Source organism: Natator depressus, chromosome 24 (assembly GCF_965152275.1).
Source record: "Natator depressus isolate rNatDep1 chromosome 24, rNatDep2.hap1, whole genome shotgun sequence".
In the NCBI taxonomy this organism is placed as follows: domain Eukaryota; kingdom Metazoa; phylum Chordata; order Testudines; family Cheloniidae; genus Natator; species Natator depressus.
The window spans coordinates 18,902,123-18,925,984 of NC_134257.1; the positions used below are offsets into that span (position 1 = coordinate 18,902,123).

A 23,862-nucleotide genomic window follows, 5' to 3' on the forward strand; every position below is an offset into this window, starting at 1 on the left:
GCTGGAGTGCCCTGGTGTTTTGGCTCCCGTGTGTTTCCAGCAATGCTGGTCTGGGGGGCGGGGGGGGGCTGGCTGTCTGGCTACACCAATATACAGACAAGATTCACCCGATGGCCAGTCAGGATCCTCTCATGCTATGTGTTGCGGAGTCCCCGGGCGATGCTCTGGAACTGCTCCCCATGAAGCCAGGCAGGAATCTGGGGGAGTCTCCTCTCTGGGAGCAGCCTGTCTGCAGGACACACAGCTCACCCGGCTCCACCTTCCTGGGTCTGACCTCGGAGCATTCAGCATCCTCTGCCCCTCCGTGCACTTCCCACAGCGAGTCCACTCAGGCGGGGTCCTGGGGGGGGGCCAGAGGGTCCTGCCCCCCAACTCCGCAGTCAGACGTGACTCTCAGCCAGCCAGGAAAAACAGAAGGTTTATTAGATGGCAGGAACATGGTCTAACAGAGCTTGCAGGTGCAGAGAACGGGACCCCTCAGCTGGGTCCATTTTGGGGGGCAGGGAGCCAGACAATCATATCTGCCCTTCACCCCATGTCCCAGCCAGCCCCAAACTGAAACTCCCTCCAGCCCCCCCTCCTCTGGGCTTTGTCCCTTTCCCGGGCCAGGAGGGCACCTGATTCCTTTGTTCTCCAACCCTTTAGCTCTCACCTTGCAGGGGGGAAGGGCCCAGGCCATCAGTGGCCAGGAAACAGGGTGTCAGCCATTCTCTGTGTCCAGACCCCTGCACACACCTGCCCTCTAGGGCTCTGCAATGATCATACACCCTTATCCCATCCCCTAGAGACTTAAGAACTGCCTAGGGGAAACTGAGGCACCCCCACACTATTCAGAGGAAACATTAACACTCCCGCTTCGTCACACTATGCCACTTCGTTGTGACCTTCTCTGCTTATGCAGATGATCAGCATAAAGACGCTGGCTGGAGTTTCTTACCATTTATCTGTATCCTCCCTAATTTCCCAGCCCCTGGGCATCTTTACTTTACAACCTTGGTGGTTAACACTCTCATTAGGGACACTCCTGGGGGTGGGGAACTTTATCAGGACAACATTCTTTTTTTCAATTTTAGTGGTGAACTCCCTGAGTTTCCCCCCCAAGGCTGGTTTAATATTGGGGGTGGGGGGATAAGGTCTCAGGCCTACACAGGGGCAGCGTAGCGGGGAGGGAGCACTGAGCCCAGCAGAGGTGTTCCCCCGGCCAACAGGGGTGCATGAGCTCAGCCCGCCCCCACCCCATGGATGACTCTGGGGAAAGGGCTGTATTCCCTGCCTGGCACAGAGGGGACCTGGGACAGAAAAGCTGGGGGCAGGTCACTGCCCAGCCTGGGGCTGGAAGGGGGCTGAGCTGTGGCAGCAGCTCCAGAGGGAGGATTTGGAGTTGCAATCGCAGGCCCCACAGAGCAGCGCCCCCAGCACCATGAGTCAGGGAGCGGCTGCCTGAGGCCGGGGAGCTCCCGCCCGGTCTCCTCCCCATGGCCTCGCTTCTGGTGCTGATGCTCCTGGCTGCCCTGCCGCAGCCCCTGGATTGCTACGGCCGCTTGGCTGAGCCTGCGGGCGGCTCCTTGCGCCCCATGTCGGACACAGGACTAACTGCACCATTCACCTGATGCGCGGCGGCCACGCTTCCGTTCTTACCTGGCTTCTTGACGGCCCCGCTCGTGAGAATTAAACAGAGAAACAACAAATCCAGAGTTTGCTCTCCAGTGTGTTTTATTCAGTGCAACAATATCCAGGGGAAGTGAGTCCAGCCGGGAAGCCCTGGCGGGGAGAGGGGCTAACGCAGGCTGTAGGGTGGATTTCAGTGCGGCGGGGCCATTGCAGCGGGTGGGAATCAGGAGAGAAGCGTCAGCAGGAGGAGCCCAGCGAGGGCTGAGAGGAGGAGTCCGGCTGGTCCCGGAGCCGCGCCCGCCGCGGAGACCGTTGTGCATTCGGCCATGGTTAGATTTGCACGGATCCCTGCGACGGTCCCCGAACCCACTTGTAGGTGGTCGCAGATGGACTGGGAAACGCAGCCCTTCATCACCATCCGCACTGGGTTTCCACCTGCTGGGAGGGGGGATATGGGGGGGAGGGAAGCAGGCGATTGTGGTCAGGGGAGCAGCTCCACTCCTCGAGCTGGACTAGGACAACGGCCTCCCCCCCGCCCCCAGGGCCCTGCCAACCTCCCCCACAGCCTCCATCTCCCTGTCTGCTCTGCTCCCCCCAGCCTGTCTGAGCCTGGATGGCCTCCCGCTTCTCCTCTGCTCTGTGGCAGACACACCGTGTCCTGGAGCATGTCACTTAGAGCCAACCAACAGCATTCATAATGGATCAGGCCTGTGTTAGCCACACCACTCATCTACAAAGCAGCAGCTCAGTGCTGGTGGCAGCGCTGGGATCCTTAAGCAGGGTGGCTTTGTAGTGAGTTATGGCACCACAGTGGGACTCCACAAAACTAGGTTCAATTCCCTGCCACGGCCTTCCTATGTGACATTGGGCAAGTCACAGCACGACTCTGTGCCTCAGTTTCCCCCATCTTTAAAATGGGGAGATGGATCCTTTTTTGTCTGTTCAGATTGCCGGTTCTTTGGCAGCAGGGACTGTTTCTTACGAGGAGTCTTTGGCATCTGGCAGAAGAGAGGCTCCGATCACAGGGGTCAGTCCAGTACCTGGCACATCAGGGCATCCCAGGACTAAGCCAGGCCCTACCATGAAAAGGTTAGAGACTAACCTATAGACAGGCAATCGATGGAGGAGAACCAGAGGCACAGGGAGGGGAAGACACTGGCCCAAGATCACACTGGGGACCAGCGCTGGGAACAGAACCCAGGTGTCCTGATCTGCAGCCGATCCTTTTACCTAGCGCAGCGGTTCTCAAACTTCATTGCACCGCAACCCCCTTCTGATAAGAAAAGTTACTACACAACCCCAGGAGGGGGAACTAAAGCCTGAGCCCGCCCGAGCCCCATTGCCCTAGGGGGGAGGGCGTGGAGGGGGCAAAGCTGAAGCCCAAGTGCTTCATCCCCAGCACAGGGGAGGAGGGGCTGTAAACTGAGCCCCACGACCCAGGGCGGAAGCCCTCGGGTTCCGGTGGCCCCATTAAAACAGGGTCGCGACAGTTTGCGAACCCCTGACCTTGTGGAACTGACAGTGTCTCGCTTCTGCCCTATGGGGAGCGGGGGGGGGGAGCCAAAAGAAAAATAACCCCAGAATAAATTAACTGAAGTCACCAGATGTTATGGTCCCAGCAGCGTCAAGACACTGGGTCTCGGATCCAGTGCACCGTATGGTCTCTTCACGGCATTGCTCAGAGGACAGAGAGTAGCAGCCCCGGCAGCTCCGGCCATTGGGTTTGGTGTCAGCCGGGGGCACTGGGAAGAAGCGGAGCAAACACAGTCAGCTTGGGGGACGGGCCCCAGGACGGGTCGGGGCCGGGAGAGCAGCTGGGGGCTGCACAGCTCAGCCCTGGGGGCCCCCTGTAGGGGGCGCTGTAGCTCCGGGGACGCAGGGGGCAGCAAGGGCGGGGGGGCGGGGTTTGCAGCAGGGAGCCCTGGACCCTGCCCCGGGTGGGGCCAGCTGGGTTCACAGCTGGGGGCAGCCTAGAGCCCCGCCCACTAAACTCCGCCCAGCCAGGGGCTCAGTGTTATTCCATGGGGCGCCCCCTGCAGGGCGGGAGCACCAGGCCCGGGAAGGTAACGTGGGGCAGGAGAGATGGAGCTGGGGAGAGGTACCTATAACAATGGTTGCTTTGCAGGTGTCTCCCACGCAGCAGGCGATGGTCGTCCTGGTGGTCATTCCCTTCCCAAAATTCATCGAGATGTGCCCGGCTTTACATTGGCTGGATGTCACACAGTGCTTGTGAATGCTCTGGGTGTTCACTCCCGCTGCACAGGAGGAGAAGACAGATTTATTCCCCTTCCACTCCCACCCCATCGACGCCCACTTCACAACGATGCCCAGGTGCCATTAGCCTTCCTCTACCCATGGGGAAACTGAGGTCCCGCAGGGCTAGAGAAAGCCATTTCAGCACCTAAATCCAACATTTAGATCCTTCTGCTCCCCACTCACGTGCCACGTAACCCTGGGGGCCCCAAATCTTCTGCCCATTAGGTCCTTTTGTTACCAAAGTTCCCACCAGTGGGTATGTGCCAGGCTGCCGAGATCCTGACACTGGGCATTCAGCTCACCCCTTAGCCACGGTGGGATTCCCAAACTAGGCGTTCCCCGCCGATATCACCTGCGGGGCCTGATCCAGGAGACGCTTTCGGAGCATGCCCACCGGATCAAGCCCTGCACAAAGCCCAGCCGAGGAGGAGATGGGGGCAGGGTGGCCCCCAGACACTCAGGAGCCCAGTGGGTCGGAAGCTGCCTGTGGACATGTGTGATCAGGTTCCAGGGCATGTTTAACTATTTCATACAGTATGGGACGGCTTCAACAGGGGAAACAGAGACACGCACCCTGGAGGCCAGGGAGCCAGGCACGACTGTAGGAGGGGAGGGATCTGGGCTGAAGTCCCAGCCTCAGAGGAGGGACTAGAACCCAGGCGTCCTGGCTCCCCAGCCTGTTCGCTGACCCAGGTTGGTTAAGGTCCCTCTCACCTACCCAATGTGGTTACTGTCCGAGCGATGGCACAAGACTCCTGCCCAGCTGGGCAGGTCTGCATGGCGCCCGTGCAGCTGGTTCCTTGGCCTGCACAAACCTCACACTGCAGGCAGGACCCTGGGGAAGGAGAGAGAACATGACACGTCTAGATTTGTCCCTTCCCTTGAATTTAACTGATGCCAGCTGGGATCTGGCCCCATCGAGACCAACAGAGCTACGGTCATGGGAATCCTGCAGAAATGCCTTTTATATCGTCTTGAGCTCATGTTACTGGAATTCAGATCTGCCTTCCAGAGCAGAGACAATCCCCTGCCAGGAAAGCCCTTGGCCAGCTCTGAAATGTGCCCAGTGGGGATACATTTTAGTGATTTAAAGTATAAATATTTCCTCCCATTGTTTCACTCGTCGTCATGGGGACTTTCTGACTTCCAGCCCTCTCCTCCTCGGACGCTGTCACTCAGACGCCCCCAGCTCAGCCCCCGTTATTCTGTGGCTGCTTTTCGGTTACGTTCAGTAACAGTTTCACCCGACAGGTGGCTCTGAGCTGTTGGCACGTTGGAGAAGTTAGGAAATCAGCCCCTGTAGGAACAGACCCCACTCACCTGTCGCCAGGAGAGCAGCGAGGATGCAGATGGCAAGAGAAGCCTCCATGGTGATGGGGAAGCAGGAGATCGGCGCTGGGGTCTGTGATGCAGCCAAATCTCCAGCCAGGGGATTGATCACAGACGGGCTGAAATGAGATCATGCATGAGCCGGTCGACAGGGTGGGTGGAATCACAGAGCCGTTTGCCACAGCTCTGGAGTAACCGCACCTCTAACCCGCTTTGTGGCTGGTACATTCGCAGCACCCACCCGGAGCAGTCAGAGACAAACTCAAATACTCCTGCTGGAAGATTGTAGCGTAAGGTGACCCTGTTTCTGGGGATCCCAAACAATCGTACACAGCAACCACATACAAGAGAGAGACAAAGCAGGCTGCTCCCTACCACAGGGAGAGAGAACTCAGCCCACCTTGTTCTAGGCTGGTTTCTTCCAGATTGCTTCTGGTCCTATGCTTCCCCGTGGAGCCCCCAAGACTGTCAGCAGGACAACGAAACTCCACTCCCCGCCCCCACTTTTAAAGCCATTGGTCCTTTTCCATTGCCATTGGTCCTCGACACACAATGTCCAACTCCCCGTAAAGCAGCTCTCAGCCACACATGAGTTTTGACAGCGGAGGGATCCCTTATCCCTCCTCCAGAGCCAAATTCCTTTGTGTGTCAGGACCCGCCTCTCATGTGTGCCCCTTTTCTCTGGCCAATAGGGCCTGCAAACACAGTTCTTCATGGTGGGGGGGGGGGGGGAAGCATCCACCTCTCATGGCTGGCTCCCTTGCTCTCGGTTAGGTGTGACCTGCTTTTCTATTTGGTCTTATGTTAGGGTGGCATCTACCTTTCGCAGTCACCCCCCGGCCGCTGGTTCTCTCGGCTGGTCTTCGGCCGCTCAGCCCTCCGGCTGAGCCGCACACACTGTCCCCATTCCGGGGTATACAGTCCCGAGTTCTTATCACGGCCCTGGTATGGGGCTGTAGCTCAGAGGCTTCTCCCCCAAAGCACTGCCTTCTTCAACCACCCAGCCGGGGCCCGTCTCGGCACCCGCAGCTGGTATCCTTTTCAGCACCCCTCCCCGGGCTCAGTCTGCAACCAGACCCGCAGGGCCCATCTCGGTACCCTCGCCTGGTCCAGCCAGGTCCTGGGCTCAGCCCCCGGGGCTCGGCCTGCCCGCACTGACATTTTCATGGTCCTGCTGCTGCTCTATCCAGCCAGCCAGCCAGCCAGGCGCCCGGTCTTCGGCAACCTTCGCCGGTGCCGGTGCCGGTGCCGCTTGCTGCTCATCTAGCCAGCCAGGCTCCCAGTCCTCCCTCATCATGCTCCAGGCAGGAACTGACCATCTCTGCTCTGCTACTTGTCTTATATAGGGTCCTTCCGGCCCCGGATTGGCTGCTCCATCAGCCCCTCTGATTGGCCGCTCCTCTGCAGCCACTCTAGGCTGCCTGGAGGACTTCTCTCTGCTCTACTCTGGGGCAGGGTGAGGCAGGGCCATGAGGCCTCCAGCAGGGGGCCTCCAGACCTCGTCTGCCCTGCCGCAGCCCCCCTCTGCCTCCCCTCCCCCTGGGGGCCCCCACAGCATCACCCCAGATTCCCCAGGGGGAGGGGGAAGCTACTGACCCCTCCCCCCAAGGAGATGGGGTTTTGTTCCCCGCACCACCCAGCAGTGGTGCCTCGGGGTCACTCGCCACAGACCATCAGGCAGACTGGGGGGAGACATTCCCCCTCCCTCCTGGTGGCAGCTGCCTCTGCCCCCCACCTCTGTGCACTGCGCTTGGGCACTTCCCACCCTTGGAGGGTGTCACGGCATTGCCAGTGCTCTGCAGCTGCCTCAGTTTCCCCCATGTGGCTGGGCACTCCGCCGCCCTCATGGTTTGTTCTGCCCCAGGCTCCCTGGCAAGGGCGGGGGGGTGTGTGTGTGAGGGGGTGTGGTGGGGGCCAAAGGCAGGTGGCCCACAGGAGGGAGTTTAGGACCGGCAAACCCGGAGGAGTGGGGAGAGTTAGGAGGTAGGAGAAGGGTCTGGGGGAAAGCAGCGGTGAATAGGATAGTGCCAAACTTGGCAGCTGACTACACGGTCCCTGAGCCGGGAGCTGGATTAGAGGGTGGGCCCGGGCCCCCCTCCCGGCTGCTGATGCTGAGTGCATTGGTCAAGAGGGAATTGGATACCCTGGAAGGGGCGGGGGGACACGAACGGTGACCCGGCTGGAGGGCTGAGTTGTGAAGAGGAGGCTGCTGGAGAGAGAGACGCTGGAGGAGAACGCGGCGCCTGGCGGAGCTAATCCCCGGGACGGCCAGCAGGAGGCACCACTTGCGGGGACTGAACCCCGTGACGGGGGGACAGAGCAGATCTCCCTGGTTGAAGGAGTCCAAGAATTGACCCGGGAGTAAATTTACCCCGTGTGGCAGCGGGTGGCTCTCTCACCCCACCCCACCCCTCAGGTTTAGGCAGCTGTTTGCACTTGCTGGTGCTTTCCCTTTGAGACAACCCCACCACACCCATCAGATGCCGGGATCACATGCCGGCTCTTGCCTTCAGTACAATGTGTGTGGTGGAGGAGTGGGGCTGGGAGCCAGGAGTCCTGGGTTCTATCCCCAGCTCTGGAAAGGGAGTGGAGGCTAGTGGATAGAGTGGGGAGGGGAGGCTGGGAGCCAGGTCTCCTGTGTTCTCTCCCTGGGTATGGGAGGAAGTGGGGTCTAGTGTGATAGAGGAGGGCAGGGCTCCAAGACAGGACTCCTGGGTTCTATCCCTGGCTCCAGCAGGGGAGTGGTGTCTAGTGGCTAAAGCAGGGGGCTGGGAGCCAGGACTCCTGGGTTGTCTCCCTGGCTCTGGGACGGGAGTGGGGTCTAGTGGTTAGTGGTGGGAGGCCTGGGAGGCAGGACTCCTTGGTTCTATCCAAGTGGAGAGTGGGAGCTAGCGGATAGAGTAGGAGGGGAGGCTGGGAGCCAGGGTAACTGGGTTCTATCACTGGCTACAACAGGGGAGTGATGTCCAGTGGTTAGAGCACCAACAGACCAGAGGGGTATCACTTACCAAAAGTTCCTTGGAGTAAAGTGGGTCTCGGGTGAAGTCGGTGGCTAATTCTTTAGAGCAGAAAAGCTGTACCCATCTCTCGCTCTGTCCTGTCTCTGTCTCTCTCTTTTTATAGAAGGGCTCAGTTATGTGCTGTGATGCAATATGAGAACTTAGATTCGCACGCTTCTGCTGGGAGAGTCTATAAGATTCTATTCCCCTCGCTGGCCCTGCCCACCCTTTGGGCGTCTGAGCACACTGTCAAATTCTCCTCCCTTCCTGCTGGAAAATCGAGTTAGAGGGATGAGTGAAACCAGCTCCCCTTGGAAGGCTTGGGATGGCAACATAGGGTAGCCGGTCACACCAGGGACAGGGTGGCAGGACTTCTGGAAGACACTCAGACACTACAGTGATAGATGTGGTATAAAAACCTATATAGACTAGAATAAGGCCTTTTGCACAAATTGTAACATCTGGCACACACTTCTCAACTTAACCATTCGGCTTTGCCTTAGCCAAAGGAGAAGAGATCTACTGGAATAAGAATTACAAAATGCTGTATAGAAGATTTATGATTCCACTTTACTTTCACAATAGTGTTCGCTTGTCTTGAAAAGTCTCCTGAAATAAATTGAACAGCGTGCAAAAACCAACCAACCAAAATGCTCAACCAAACACTTCGCCAAATGCAGTTTAGGCCCATTCTCGGCTCAGTATTTGTAAATTGTGAAGAAAATTTTAGATTACAGGTTTACAGATTAAATTTTTTTTTTTTTTTTACAATTACAAAAATAAAATTGAAAAGAGCAGTCATAGCTTCCTAACTGCGGGCAGGACCAAGATAATGGCACCTTCTGACACCTCCACCAGCACCTACCTGTTTCCTTGACTTTTGGGCTACTGTCTTCAAAACCCACGTCTGCCAAACCTCCTCTCGTTTCCTGACCTTTTTAGATGGTTCCTAAAACTGCATCTTCTCCAGTGACTTCTGCTAAACACGAGGTTTCTAATCGAAGGTCTCATGCAATAAAAAATGAAACAAAAAGAAGCTTTACAAAAATTATATATCCTAAACCATCCAATAATTAATGCAAGAACAGATTGCAATGATCGGAGGAGGGAGGGAGATCGAAAGATACACAAACACATCCCAAAAGCATGCGAAGAGGCAAATGAAAAATGGTTAGAACAAAGAAGCCTTGAAATCAAAGAATATTAGACACAACCACAAAGAGATTAATTGAACCACAAAAAGAACCATGAGACAAAGAGAGAAGTTAAGAAAAGGAACAAACTCTATCAAAACTAATAAGTCAGAGGATGTCACAAAGCCAACAGCATCCTAGGAAGATGGATGGAATACGTGAAGGAATGTTTGATGATCCTGAAAAACTGGAAGATAGAGACACTGAAACTGGAGAAGAAAAAACACCGGCTATTACAATGTGGAAACTAGAAAGAGCGCTAAAAAGTATAAAGCAAGGGAAAGTAGCTGGGGAGGAATGGATCGTGGTTAAAATGCTACAATCCCTGAAGGACAATTCAGAAACTTACCTGCCAGAACTTCTCAATCAAATATACATATCAGGAGAACTTCTGGAGGACTCCAAGAGGTCAATCTGTATTCCTCTACCGAAGGTTGATAATGCTAGAGACTGTGAAGAACATCAAACTATAAACCCAAGAAGCCGCACACTCACAGATCTGTGGAAAGTTGTTGGCACATGGACACATCTTGAGACAAGAATTAGCAGAAGCCAGCAGGGTATTGCCGAGGAGTGGCTTTGAGAGAGGCAATTTTTGCCCTGAGGATCTTATGGTAGCGTGGGAAAGAAGTACTTTGTAGAGTATGGGAAGGGATTTCATAAGCTCCAACACAACAAGTTGATACATATTCTTGAAGAATGTAGGATTGACTTCCAAGATCTGTAATTAATAACAAGCTCGTTCTGGGGACAGAAAGCACCAATCCGAACGAAGTGTGAACTGCGTACTGCAGCATCAAAGAGGTGAACCCCATGGTTGCGTTGTATCATTGAAACTATTTAGCATATACGTAGAAGTTAGAATGAGGGAATGTTTAGAAGACACTGACCAGGGTGTGCAGATATCAACAATGTAAGACACGCCAAGGAACCAGTTCAGAGCACTGCTTCCTTTTGAGAGCAAAGACAGCAAGAAATATGGAATGAGGATTAACGATATGATGATCTCTATGATGAGATAACTGGCTCTGTGGATATGAGGAAAGCAGTGGACGTGATATAAATTGACTTTAGCAAAGCTTTTGATATTGTCTCCCACAGTATTCTTGCCAGCAAATTAAAAAAGTATGGATTGGATGGACTATAAGGTGGTGTGACAGGGTCGGGCCAGATGGCTACAGGAGAGCAACAGAAGGCAGATATATTAGCCCCAGGTTAAGTAGGTCCCTTTGCCCTGGGTAAGGTAACAGGGAAGGTTTCAGAACAATCAGGAACCTTCTGGAGACAATTAAGACAGACAGGCTGATTAGAACAACTGCAGCCAATCAAGAAGCTGCTAGAATCAATTAAGGCAGGCAATCAGGGCACCTGGGTTTAAAAAGGAGCTCACTTCAGTTTGTGGTGCGCGTGTAAGGAGCTGGGAGCAAGAGGCGCTAGGAGCTGAGAGTGAGAACGTGGACTGTTGGAGGACTGAGGAGTACAAGCATTATCGGTCACCAGGAGGAAGGTCCTATGGTGAGGATAAAGAAGGTGTTGGGAGGAGGCCATGGGGAAGTAGCCCAGGGAGTTGTAGCTGTCGCACAGCCGTTCCAGGAGGCACTCTAGACAGCTGCATTCCACAGGGCCCTGGGCTGGAACCCGGAGTAGAGGGCGGGCCCGAGTTCCCCCCAAATCCTCCCAACTCCTGATCAGACATAGGAGTCGTCGACCTGGATTATGGGTTCACGAAAACGGCCAAACTGAGGGCTGCCGTGAAGCTCCAAGGCGAGCAAATCTGCCAATAAGCGCAAGACCCACCAAGGTAGAGGAGGAACTTTGTCACAGTGGATAGAAAGCTGGCTAGATTTTCGGGCTCAACGGGTAGTGATCAACGTCTCGATGTCTAGTTGGCACCTGGTATCAAGTGGAGTGCCCCAGGGGTCAGTCCTGGGGCCGGTTTTGTTCAATATCTTTATTAATGATCTGGATGATGGGATGGATTGCACCCTCAGCAAGTTCACAGATGACACTAAGCTGGGGGAAAAGGTAGATATGCTGGAGGGTAGGGATAGGATACAGAGGGCCCTAGACAAATTGGAGGATTGGGCCAAAAGAAATCTGATGAGGTTCACCAAGGACAAGTGCAGAGTCCTGCACTTAGGAAAGAAGAATCCCATGCACTGCTACAGAGTAGGGACCAACTGGCTAAGCAGCAGTTCTGCAGAAAAGGACCTGGGGATTACAGTGGACGAGACGCTGGATATGAGTCAGCAGTGTGCCCTTGTTGCCAAGAAGGCCAATGGCATTTTGGGGTGTATAAGTAGGGGCATTGCCAGCAGATCGAGGGAAGTGATTATTCCCCTCTATTCGGCACTGGTGAGGCCACATCTGGAGTACTGTGTCCAGTTTTGGGCCCCCCACTACAGAAGGGATGTGGACAAATTGGAGAGAGTCCAGCAGAGGGCAAAAAAAATGATCACGGGGCTGGGGCACATGACTTATGAGGAGAGGCTGAGGATTGTTTAGTCTGCAGAAGAGAAGAGTGAGGGGGGATTTGATAGCAGCCTTCAACTACCTGAGGGGGGGTTCCAAAGAGGATGGAGCTCGGCTGTTCTCAGTGGTGGCAGATGACAGAACAAGGAGTAATGGTCTCAGGTTGCAGTGGGGGAGGTCTGGGTTGGATATTAGGAAACACTATTTCACTAGGAGGGTGGTGAAGCACTGGACTGGGTTCCCTAGGGAGGTGGTGGAATCTCCATCCTTAGAGATTTTTAAAGCCCGGCTTGACAAACCCCTGGCTGGGATGATTTAATTAGGGTTGGTTCTGCTTTGAGCAGGGGGTTGGACTAGATGACCTCCTGAGGTCCCTTCCAACCCTGATCTTCTATGATTCTACGATAGGAAGACAAAAAGTATGGTAATACATAAAATGCACATGGAAGGCAACACCTGTGTCTTGATGCTCAAGTGGTGAAACAAATGAATAGTTTCCCCTCTTTAGGGAATCTAATAACATCCAACTGGAGAGGGGAGGAAGAAATCAGGAGAAGGACACAGCTTGCAAAAACTGCATCCCGCGACTTCCCACGACTTCTGTGTCGTCGGAAGTTAAAGGGGCCACATCTGCTGCAGTGCTGCGCGTGTTTGGCCCTCCTGTCCAGACGTCCTTAGAAAGAACACCGAGAGGCGACTCCAGCGTTTGAGCTTTGGCATTACAGGAGAAGGATAAAAATTCGCTGGATCACCAAAACCACGACCGACGGGGTGACGAGAAGGATGAATTCTGCAACAGCACAATCAGTTGAGACGCTTGGTGAGAGAATAACAGCTTTCTGTTCACACGTGGCTTGGTCTTCGCAGAGCAACTCCATTCAAGGACACACACGGTCCGGCAGGACGGCAGGCAAGCCAGAAAGAGGGGGAAGGAGAGCCAGGTCGGAACCATCACCCGATGGACTGGTCTCCAAAGTAGAGGGGAAGTTTTATACCTCTGTCCCGACAGTGGAAAAGACCATACCATGCTGGCAGGCTGCTGAGTCGGCTTTATCCCTGACTCCAAGTGACCCTGTGTCTGTTCTACCACACACCCCCCGCCCCCCCAAAAAAATGATTCCTCAAACAATGCTCAGCAAAAACGCCTCCGGTCCTCATCAGAAAACTCCAAGGCAGGTTCACACCCACGTACGTCTTAGCTTGCGATTCACTCCTCGTTGGGCCGGGAGCTCATCCCCGGCCATGTTCTGCCCTGCCCCGGGTTCCCTGCTAAGGGTGGGGCAGAGAGATGAGCTCCCGGGTCACGGCCGAAGACATCCAAGAACATCCGTTGGAGCCAGGGAGAGTCACGTCTCCAGCGTGGGAGCAGAGGGCTTTGCAATTCCAGCCTGGTCCAACGTTAACCGCGCCTGGCCTTTGACCAGCCGCTCGGGCGGGAAAGGGGGAACTGCATCAGCAAAGCCCCTGATCTCACTGCTCTGCAGCAGCGTTGGCTGGAGGACCCCCGGGTTCATTTGGAGATGCCGGCATTGGTGTTCTCGGAGCCGCTGGCATCTGTCCCGCCCTGTTCCCAGGAAAGGCGTTTCCCCGCCCCATCCCAGCGGTGGGTCAGCAGTTGTGACCAGATGCCCAAAGCCCTGGATCGTGCAGATGGAGAAGGGGAGGTGAGGGCTTCTTCCTGAGCAGCGCTTGTTTGAGGGTGGTGGGCACCGTGCTGCTCCACAGGGGTCCACCGTCACAGCCATTGGCCCGCAGCCCCCTCCCCGTACCCTGGAGAGAACCCAGCAGCCCCGTTTGAAGTGTAGACACAGCCCCCCACCCACTCCACTGCACTGCACTTTCAAACCAGTGTCATCTGCGGTGACTTGTGGGGAAATGGAAGTGAGACCAGCTCACGCCCTGGGCTGGGCCTCACTGTGGTCGGATGCAGCAGGAGGGCTGTGTCCTGAGGGGAGGGGGTGTGTGACAGTCACCAGATCCCCAGACCTTTCTGTACGGAACCCAGGAGTCCTGACTCCAAGACACCCCCCCACTCCAACTCACTCCACCCCCACTTTTCTCCCAGAGCTGGGGATAGAACCCAGGCATCCTGGCTCCCAGCTGTTCCTGCTCTAACCACTAGACCCCACTCCCCTTCCAGAGCCAGAGAGAGAACCCAGGAGTCCTGGCTCCCAGTCCCCGTTGGAGGCTGAACTGACGTTGTCCTGGGCTGTGTAACCCCCAGCCTGTGTTTCCTGCTTTCCCCACTGGGGTCTTTCTGAGCCTAATCTTAGGGCACAGAACGGCTTCCATATGAGCGAGACTAAAAAAATTAGGGCCGTTCAGTTTGGCAAAGAGACGACTTAGGGGGGATGCAACAAAGGGCTAAAAAATCATGCCATGGCATGGAGAAAGTGACTCGAGAACTGCTATTTCCCCATCCTACAGTACCAAAACCAGGGTGCACCCAATGAAATAAACAGGCAGAGGTTTTAATATGAATAAGAGGTCACACTTTTCCCCCACAATGCACAGTTAACCTGTGGAACTCATTGCCAGGGGATATGGTGATGGGCAAGAGTGTAAGTGGGTTGAAAAGAGAATTAGATGAGTTCATGGAGGATGGGTCCATCAAAGGCTATTACCCAAGATGGTCAGGGATACAACCCCATGCTCAGAGTGTCCGTAAACCTCTGACTGCCAGAAGTCGGGAGGGGAAGTCGGGGTGGCTATGTCCTAAATTGCCATGTGCTGGGAACTGTCCCTGAAGCTTTGGTAGTGGCCACTGTCAGACACAGGACACTGGACTAGCTGCACCATTCTCCTGACCCGGTGCGGCCGCGCTTCTGTTCTTAACTGGCTTCTTGACGGCACCACCCATGAGAATTACATTTTTCTCCATTGAAATAAATAAAGAAATTCCAAAGAATTTGGTCTCTAGTTTGCAGCAATATTAAGGGGCTTGACTCCATCTGGGGAACCGAGAATCCTTGGGTGGGACAGCGGCTAACACACGCTGCAGGGATGTATTTCCGTGCGGCGTCGCCCTTGCACCGGGTGGGGAATCAGGAGAGAAGCTGCAGCAGCAGGAGCTCGCCTGGCCCTGGTGCCCCATCCGCCGCGCCGGAGGCCGCTGTGCATTTGGCCCTGGTTTGACTTGCACTGATGCCTGCGAAGGTCGACGAACCCACTTTTAGCTGGCCGCAGACGGACTTGGAAGCGCAGCCCTTCATCGCCATCTGCACCGGATTTCCACCTGCCGGGGGAGGGGACAGGCAGTTGTCAGGGGAGCAGCTCCACTCCTTGAGCTGGACTAGGACACAATGGTCCCCCCCATCCTCAGGGCCCCTTCAGACTCCCCCACAGCCTCTATCTCGCCGTCTGCTCCCCCGCTACCCGCCCCGCAGCCTGTCTGGCCTGGGATGGCCTCCCGCTTCTCCTCCACTCTGACGCAGACTCGTTGTGTGTCCTTGAACAAGTCACTTGCAGCCCGGATCTAGAGCCTGCCAGTGAAACCCATATTGGATCTAACCAGTATTAGCTGCACCACTCACCTAGCAAAGCACCAGCTCAGTACTGGTGGCAGAGGTGGGATCTCTAATAAGGGTGGCTTCATAGTGATTTAAGGTCTCATGATAGGACTCTGCAAAACTAGATTCAATTCCCAGCCCTGACGCAGCCTTCCTGTGCGACCTTGGGCAAGTCACGGCACCGCTCTGTTCCTCAGTTTCCCCCATCTTTAAAATGGGGAGAACGATCCTTATTTTTTGCCTGTTCCAATTGCAGCCTCTTTGGGGGGCAGGAACTGTATCCTGCTGGGAGTCCTTCAGCATCTGGCAGAAGAGGGGACCCCCATCTGGGTCGGGGCTCTGTGAAGCACCTGGCACAACAGGGGCTCTCAAGAGTAAGTCAGTCCTACCACGAAGAGCTTAGAGACTAAACTATACACAGGTAATGGACCAGACGTAAAGGGAGGGAAAGACACTGGCCCAAGGTCACACCAGAGGCCACAGCTGGGAATAGGACCCAGGTGTCCGGACCTGCAGCCGATATCTTTCCCTAGCGGCCCCCACACAGTGTCTCGCTTCTGCCCGACGGGGGATAAAACAACAAAGGAAAAATATCCCCAGAAGAAATGAACTGAGGTTACCAGTTGTTAGGGTCTCGACCATGTCGACACATCGGGTCTCGTCTCCAGTGCACTGTATGGTCTTCTCACTGCACTGATCAGCAAACCCAGCGAAGCTGGCTGGGCAGCTCCGGCCATTGGGTTTGGGGTCGGCCGGGGGCACTGGGAAGAAGCGGAGCAAACGCAGTCAGCTCGGGGGACGAGCCCCAGGACGGGTCGGGGCCGGGAGAGCAGCTGGGGGCTGCAGAGCTCAGCCCTGGGGGCCCCCTGCAGGGGGCGCTGTAGCTCCGGGGACGCCGGGGGCAGCAGGGGCAGGGGAGGGGTTTGCAGCAGGGAGCCCTGGACCCTGCCCTGGGTGGGATCAGCTGGGTTCACACCTGGTGGGAGCCTAGAGCCCCGCCCACTAAACTCCACCCAGCCAGGGGCTCAGTGTTATTCCAAGGGGAGCCCCCTGCGGGGCGGGAGGACCAGGCCCTGGAAGTTAACGTGGGGCAGGAGGTGCAGGGGATGGGGCAGGAGAGGCGGAGCTGGGGAGAGGTACCTGTGACGGTGGCTGTTCTGCGGGCGTCTCCCAAGCAACAGGCAAAGCTTGTCTGTGTTCTCATTCCCGTCCCAAAATTCACAGAGAAGGGGCTGGCTTTACATTGACTCGATGGCATACAGCCCTTGAGAATGCTCTGCGTCTTAATTCCTGTTGCACAAGAGGAGAAAAACGGAGATTTATTCCCCTTCCACTTCCACCCCATCGACACCCTCTTCACAATGACGGCCCTGTGCCATTAGCCTTCCCCTATCCATGGGGAAACTGAGGCACGAAGAGGGGAAAGTGAGTCAGCCACGGTCCCACAGGGCTAGACAAAGCAATTTCAACACCTAAATCCAGCATTATAACCTCCAGTTCAGAGGCAACACATGGGATGGGGTGCGGTAGGCCCGGGTTTGCTGGCCCCGCTCGGTCACATGGGGCGGCCGGGTCCACTCCCTGCACAGCAGCTGCTGGAGCCAGTGAGCAGGTAGCTGCTGCCGGGGGGAGCAGCAGCCGCAAACAGCTGGGAGCGGAAGTGGGGGGGAGCTGCAGAGGGTAAGGCGGGGGTGTTTGGAGGGGCCGTGACTCAAGCTATAGTAGGGGTGAAAATTTAAATTGTGTCTCCCCCCCACTATCTGCAGGCACCAATTGTCTCTGCTCCAGCTCCCCACTCAGCTGCCACGTAACCCTGGGGACCCCGAATCTCCTGCCCATAAAGTCCTTTCGTTGCCAAAGTTTCCAACAGGGGGTACATGCCGGGCTGCCGAAATCCCGACGCTGTGTGTCCCGCTCACCCCTTAGCTGCAGCGGGATTCACAGACACAGTGTTCCCCTGCCGATGTCACCTACGGGGCCTGATCCAGGGGATGCCCTCGGAGCACGTCCGCCAGATCGGGCCCTGCGCAAAGCCCAGCCAGGGAAGGAGATGGGGGCAGGGGGTGGCCCCGTATGCCCAGGAGCCCAGTGGGTCAGACGCTCTGCGTGGACGTGGGGAAATCAGGTACCAGGGAATGTTTAACTATTTCATACAATTTGGGGCGGCTTCAACAGGGGAAACAGAGAGACACCCCCCCCCCCAGATCCAGGAGGGCAGACATGACCGTAGGAGGGGAGAGACCTGGGCTGAAGACCCCATCCTGATTCGGGTCGAGTGGGGATTTGAACTTGGCTCCCCCAGGGTGCAGCTGAGCGCCCAGCTATTGGGATCTCCCGGCAGCCCCTCCTCCACCGCCGTCATTCACAAGGAAGGGCTGACCCAGTCCAGATGCCGGACTCCCGGTGCGGGGTTCCCAGACATGGGTGCCAAGCAGAACTGGGCACCTCCATGCAGCCGGGACTTAGGGGCCAAGCAGACCTTAGGCCACACCCCTCTCCTCGGCATTTCCTGTTGGCTGGCTCAGGGGGCTGCCCACTTGACGCGCTGGCTTTTGTGGTTCCCATCCTCAGTGGGCCCCTGGCTAGTCACCTGGGAGCTTGGCATCGCAACTGAGCTCGTCCACAGGGACTGGCATAGAACCCAGGCGTCCTGGTTCCTCACCCGCTGCCCACGGCAATGTACTCCACTCCCTTCCCGGAGCTGGGACAAGTAGAGGACCCAGGCGTCCTAGATCCTAGTCTGTTCTCTGACCCACGTTGCTTAGGGTCCATCTCACCCGGTTCTTAATTAGTGCCAGGGCTGAGCCCCGGCTCCCCTGGGCTCGCTGCCTCGGTTATGAAAGGAAGAAGAGGGCTTCCGCCCCAGCACCTCTCGCATGACAAATCAGCCCCTGATCTCACCTACCCACTGTGGATGCTGTCACAGCGATGCCACAGGAATCTTCCCCAGCGGCGCAGGCCTCCAGGTCGCCCGTGCAGCTGGTTCCTAGGCCGAAGCAAACCTCATATTGCAGACAGGCCCCTGGAGATGGAGCGAGAACATGAGCCACCCGGATCTGTCCCTCCCGCGCCTTCCCCTCGGCTCTGTGGGGAAGCACCGGGTGCAGCGCCCTGGGGTCCCTCATCAACACGCTGCCCCAGCATTGTCGACGGTCCCAGCTGGCTACAGGCATTTCACGCTACGCGGGGGCTCCATCTCCCTGGACTTTGCTGCGGATTTTAGTTCCCCAGTGGGTTTTCCCACCTCACAAACCCCAGAGAGATCCCCAGCGGGTGTGAGCTGGTGACAATCTCCCCAGTGTGGTGCGGCAAGGGCCGACTGACAGCTGCCATGGACTCCAGTGCAGCTGCGCCCCCCTGACACCGGCTGGGCCCTGGCCCCACTAACACCGGCTGGGGGTCACATAGAACTGCCCTTCAGATTCCCTTGAGTTCCTGCTACGGTGCCATCCACACAACAGGCAATCCCCATTCAAAATGTCCGTGGCCTCTGGCCAACTCTGAAACATGCCCAGTCACGACACAGTTCGAGTGATTAAAACTGTAAATATTTCCTCCCATTTCCACAATTATTTCACTCACTGTTACGGGGACTTTGTGACTTCCAGCCCCCTCCTCCTTGGACGTTGTCACTCAGATGCCCCCAGCTCAGCCCCCCTTATTCTCTGGCTATTCAGTTACTTTCATAGAATCATAGAATAACAGGGTTGGAAGGGACCTCAGGAGGTATCTAGTCCAACCCCCTGCTCAAAGCAGGACCAATCCCCAATTTTTGCCCCAGATCCCTAAGTGGCCCCCTCAAGGACTGAACTCACAACCCTGGGTTTAGCAGGCCAATGCTCAAACCACTGAGCTATCCTTCCCCTGAACTGTTCATCCACGGTTTCACCCGACAGGTGGCTCTGAACTGTTGGTACATTGGAGAAGTTAGGAAATCAGCCCCAGTAGGAACAGACCCCACTCACCCATCGCCAGGAGAGCAGCGAGGATGCAGGTGGCAAGAGAAGCCTCCATGGTGATGGGGAAGCAATAGATCAGCGCTGGGGTCTCTGATGCAGCCAAATCTCTGGCCAGGGGATTTATGACAGTCGGGCTGAAGTGACATCAGAAGAGGTTGGACATGCATGAGCCGGTTGACAGGGTGAGGGTATCCTCAGTTCTGAGGTAGCCAAAACCCTCACCCCTTCGTGGCTGGTATGTTGGTGGCACCCACCTGGAGAAGTCAGAGACAAACCAGAAATGCTCCTGCTGGAAGGTTGTGCGTAAGCTGTCTGTTTCTGGGGAACCAGAACGATCACACACAAGCACCACAAACAAGGGGGAGACAAAACAGGCTGCTCACGATGGCAAAGAGGGACAACTTAGCCCATCTTGTTCCAGGCTGTTTCGTTACAAACTGCCTCTGGTCCCACACTTCCCTGCAGAGCTCCTTAGACTGCCAGCAGGACCAGAAAACCCCACAAACTCCCCTGACCCCACTCTTAAAGTGATAGCTTGCCACTGCAATCCATCCTTGAGACGCCACATCCAGCTCCCTGTGAAGCGGCTCTCAGACACACACTACTTTCAATAGCATAGGGATCCGAGAGCCCAGACCAGGGCAACCCCTTATCCCCTTGCAGAGCCAAAATCCTTCTGTGTCCTGCTCCCCAGAGAACAGGGTCTGGATCCCTGCACCGTCACCCCAGATTCCCCAGGGGGAGGAGGAATTGTACTGACCCTTCCTTCCCCACCGCCTTGGGTCATTCACGTTGCCACAGACCATCAGATAGACCATCAGCCATAGACTGGGGGAGGAAATTTCCCCTCCCTCCTGGAGGCAGCTACCTCTGCTCTCTCCCTCCCCCACCCCTGTGCATTGCACTTGGACACTTCCCACCTCCAGCGGGTGTTGCAGCGTTGCCAATGCTTTGCGGCTGCCTCAGTTTCCCCACCTGTGGTTGGGAGCTCACCCACCCTCATGCTCTGTTCTGCCCCATACTCCCTGATAAGGGGGGGACAGAGCTGATTTCCTGGTCCCAGCTAAAGGGGTCCAAGAGTCTACGCGGGAGTCAGAGAGTCCCCTCTCCGGCGCGGCAGTGGGCGGCTCTCTCCCCTCACCCCACCCTCAGTCTCAAGCAGCTCTTTGCCCTCGCTGGGAAGAGAACTGGAGCGCAGCGATATTTGCCTTTTGATATGACCCCATTTGCATGCTGGCTCTTGCCTTCATCCGCAATCATAGAGTGGAGGAGTGGGGCTGGTTCTATCTCAGCTCTGGGACGGGAGTGCTGGTCAGAGAGGGGGCAGGGTGAGAGCCAGGACTCCTGGGTTCTCTCCCTAGCTCTGGGAAGGGAGTGGGGTCTAGGGGTTAGAGCACCAACAGACCAGAGGGGTATCACTTACCAAACGCTCCTTAAAGTTTGCCTGGCGTGAAGCGGGTGACTGACTGCAGAGTGGAAAAGCTGAACCCGTCTCTAGTTCCGCCCTGTCACACGGGGTCTGTCTCTGTCTCTCTTTATAGAAGGGCTCAGGTACCTGCTGTGATGCAATACAGGAACTTACATGGATTTCCACATGTCGCCTGGTAGAGTCCATAAGTTTCTATTCCTCTCACCAGCCCTGCCCACCCTTTGGGTATCTGTGCACACTGACAAATCCCCCTCCTTTCCTGCCGGGAAATTGAATTAGAGGAATGTGTGATACCAACTCCCCTCAGAAGGCTTGGGGTGGCAATGCAGGGTAGCAGGTCACACCCGGGACAGGGCGGCAGGACTCCTGGGTTCTGTTCCTGGTGCCATGTCGATTAAGGGCAGGACCCTTGGATCCTCCTCCTGTCCTCGGGACAAGCGGGATCCAGTGGCGAGAGAAGTCGGGGTGGGAGTCTGGACGCCTGGGTTCTATAGACTGGAAAGTGGGTCATAGTAGGGTTGTAGGAGCAGGATTTTATGTCTGTATTTTGTATAATTTAGAACGAAGGACAAAGAATAATAATGCAGCCTGCGTTAAATGTATTGATGTATGATTTGACCATATTCTGCCAGCCACCCTTTCCGAAAGCAGGAAGGAACGGCCTAGTGGGCTATCGGTTGAGATGCATCAGCCAGAATCTTGTGTCTGAAGCTGATTTCAAGGCAGTAACAGACCTTTAGGGTCACCACTTTGTTGTAGGTTTAAAATGAGCATTTTGAAATAAGTAAAAGAATGCCGTGATTGTTTTTTCCTGCATTGCAATTTGATGTTCCTGTTCAGATGTTCCATGTAGATCAGTCCTGTTTTGCGTGTGAATGAGGAATGTGCGTGTTAGAAGATAAGTTTCAGAGGAGCAGCCGTGTTCGTCTGTATCCGCAAAAAGAACAGGAGGACTTGTGGCACCTTAGAGACTAACAAACTTATTAGAGCATAAGCTTTCCTGAGCTACAGCTCACTTCATCGGATGCATAGAATGGAACATATAGTAAGAAGAAATATATACACATGCAGATAAGTTGGAAGTTGCCATACAAACTGTGAGAGGCTAATTAGTTAAGATGAGCTATTATCAGCAGGAGAAAAAAACTTTTGTCGTGATAATCGAGCTGGCCCATTTAGACAGTTGACAAGAAGGTGTGAGGGTACTTAACTTCAGGGAAATGGAGTCAATATGTGGAATGACCCAGCCACTCCCAGTCTCTCTTCAAACCCAAGTTAATGGGATCTAGTTTGCAGATTAATTCAACCTTAGCAGTTTCTCAGTGGAGTCTGTTTCTGAAGCTTTTGTGTTGCAAAATTGCCACCCTTAAATCTTTTACTGAGTGGCCAGGGCAATGCCCCTCTGCCATGTACCTTGGCCAAACCGGACAGTCTCTACGCAAAAGAATAAATGGACACAAATCTGACATCAGGAATCATAACATTCAAAAACCGGTAGGAGAACACTTCAGCCTCTCTGACCACTCAGGAAAAGACTTAAGGGTCCAGGCTTAGCCGGTTTGGCTGGGGGAAATCCGAAGAATATCTAGGAACCAGAGTGCTAAACTTCACAGTGGAGGGTCAGAAGCAGGTTGGAAGACCAAACCGAGAGGGATGGATGGCACACAAAAGGCTCTGATTAATGCGGACCTGCTACAAGGCGGAAACGGAACAGGGGGACCTGGGGTGTGGGGCTAAGGCGAGACGAACGTGTTGCAGCACCCCAAAGTGTCCCGTGCGTCTGACCGTGATACAGGCTCTCTGGGAACATCCCCTTCTTATTGCCAGGCCCCAGGCTCCCACGGGCCAGCCCCACGGCTCTGCTACTTCAAGACTGGGTCCAGGACATCTGTTTCATACCGTGGCTCCTTCGGCCGGTCCCAAAGCGTTTGCACCCACGTTGGAGGCTGAACTGACGTTCTCCTGTGTAGCTCCCAGCCTGTGCGTGCCAAAGTGGGAATTTTCTTAGTGTTTTGTCTGAAGCCTGTGTGTGCCTCAGTTTCCCCCGTGTGTTGCACAAGAATCTAGGTGGTGGGACAAGGGTGTGTGGTTGTGCAGAGACCCCGAGAGGGCAGGTGTGACTGCCATGTCCTCTAGCTGCCTGGGCCCAGACAATGGCTGGACACTCTGTATCCTGGACACAAAGGGCTGGGGCCCATCTTGGGCAAGTGCCAGCTGGAGGAGCTGGGGAACAGCGAAAAGTGGAGGCCAGGTGACCCATTGCCCAGGAAGCAGCACAAAGGGCGGAGAAGGGGCACTGGGTGTGACGGAGGGTGGGCTGCTGGAAGCTGGGTGGTCTCCTGGTTTGGGAATTGGGGGGTGGGGGAGCCCAGGGCTCTGGGTCCCCCCAAGATGGATTTTCTTGAACCTCCCTGCTTACTGTGCTAACAGTCTCTGTTCTATGCTGTGTTCCCAATGACTAATAACCTGTCGGTGTCACAGGCTGGCTGAGGGTCCCTGCTGACTGCGAAGTTGGGGTGCATGGCCCCTTTTGGGGGGCAGGTAAGCCTTCCCCAGGTGTCTCATTGAGGGGAGCTCACAGTGTGAACAGAGGGCTGAATGCTCCGAGGTCAGAGGCTGGCCCTGGTGAGAATCTGGCCCGAGGGGAGTCACTGCAGGAGGGTCCTGTCTGAACTTCATTCCGAGCGGTTCCTGAGCAAAGAGCTTGGGTGCCCGGGACACTGGGCTGCCTAATTTCCCGCCTAGGGTCTTTTCAGGTCTTATCTTAGGGCACAGAACTGCTTTCATTCGAGGCAAGACTAAAACGATTAGGGCGTTCAGCCTGGCAAAGAGACAACTCAGGGGGGATGCGACAGAGGGCTAGAAAATTATGCCATGGCTTGGGGACAGTCACTAGAGAACTGCTATTTCCCCTGTCCTACAGCACCCGAACCAGGGGTCACCCCATGAAACGAACAGGCAGCAGGTGTCATACAAACAAGAGGCCGTGCTTTTTCCCACAACACACAGTTAACCTGTGGAACTCATTGCCAGGGGATGTGGGGATGGGCAACAGTATAAGCGGGTTCAAAAAAAGAACTAGATGAATTCCTGGAGGAGGAGAAG

General features: G+C 55.5%; 1 protein-coding gene and 1 pseudogene across 2 annotated transcripts; both read right to left on the reverse strand.

Moving 5' to 3' along the window:
* Positions 1 to 1,646: 1,646 nt before the first annotated feature.
* On the reverse strand, positions 1,647 to 8,306 carry LOC141977278 (phospholipase A2 inhibitor gamma subunit B-like). 2 transcript variants are annotated; one of them, XM_074938670.1, is made up of 6 exons: positions 8,205 to 8,306; positions 5,188 to 5,315; positions 4,586 to 4,702; positions 3,714 to 3,866; positions 3,213 to 3,353; positions 1,647 to 2,046 (listed from the first exon to the last, which is right to left on the reverse strand). In XM_074938670.1, exons 2-6 carry the CDS (start codon positions 5,234 to 5,236, stop codon positions 1,835 to 1,837), a joined length of 672 nt encoding a protein of 223 aa, XP_074794771.1. In that variant the 5' UTR covers positions 5,237 to 5,315; positions 8,205 to 8,306; the 3' UTR covers positions 1,647 to 1,834. The 2 variants fall into 2 exon arrangements, with proteins under 2 accessions (XP_074794771.1, XP_074794769.1); XM_074938668.1 differs by having other exon boundaries at positions 1,647 to 2,049.
* A 4,273-nt stretch (positions 8,307 to 12,579) lies between these two features.
* Positions 12,580 to 18,494, reverse strand: LOC141977569 (phospholipase A2 inhibitor and Ly6/PLAUR domain-containing protein-like; annotated as a pseudogene).
* Positions 18,495 to 23,862: the final 5,368 nt, after the last annotated feature.

Excerpts from the sequence above, each read along its gene's own strand:
- LOC141977278 (XM_074938668.1), bottom strand. The coding sequence starts at position 5,236 with ATGGAGGCTTCTCTTGCCATCTGCATCCTCGCTGCTCTCCTGGCGACA. Across the intron at positions 3,867-4,585 it reads TCGGACAGTAACCACATTGG|CGGGAGTGAACACCCAGAGC; the intron begins GTAGGTGAGAGG and ends CCTCCTGTGCAG. Across the intron at positions 3,354-3,713 it reads CAAAGCAACCATTGTTATAG|TGCCCCCGGCTGACACCAAA; the intron begins GTACCTCTCCCC and ends GCTTCTTCCCAG.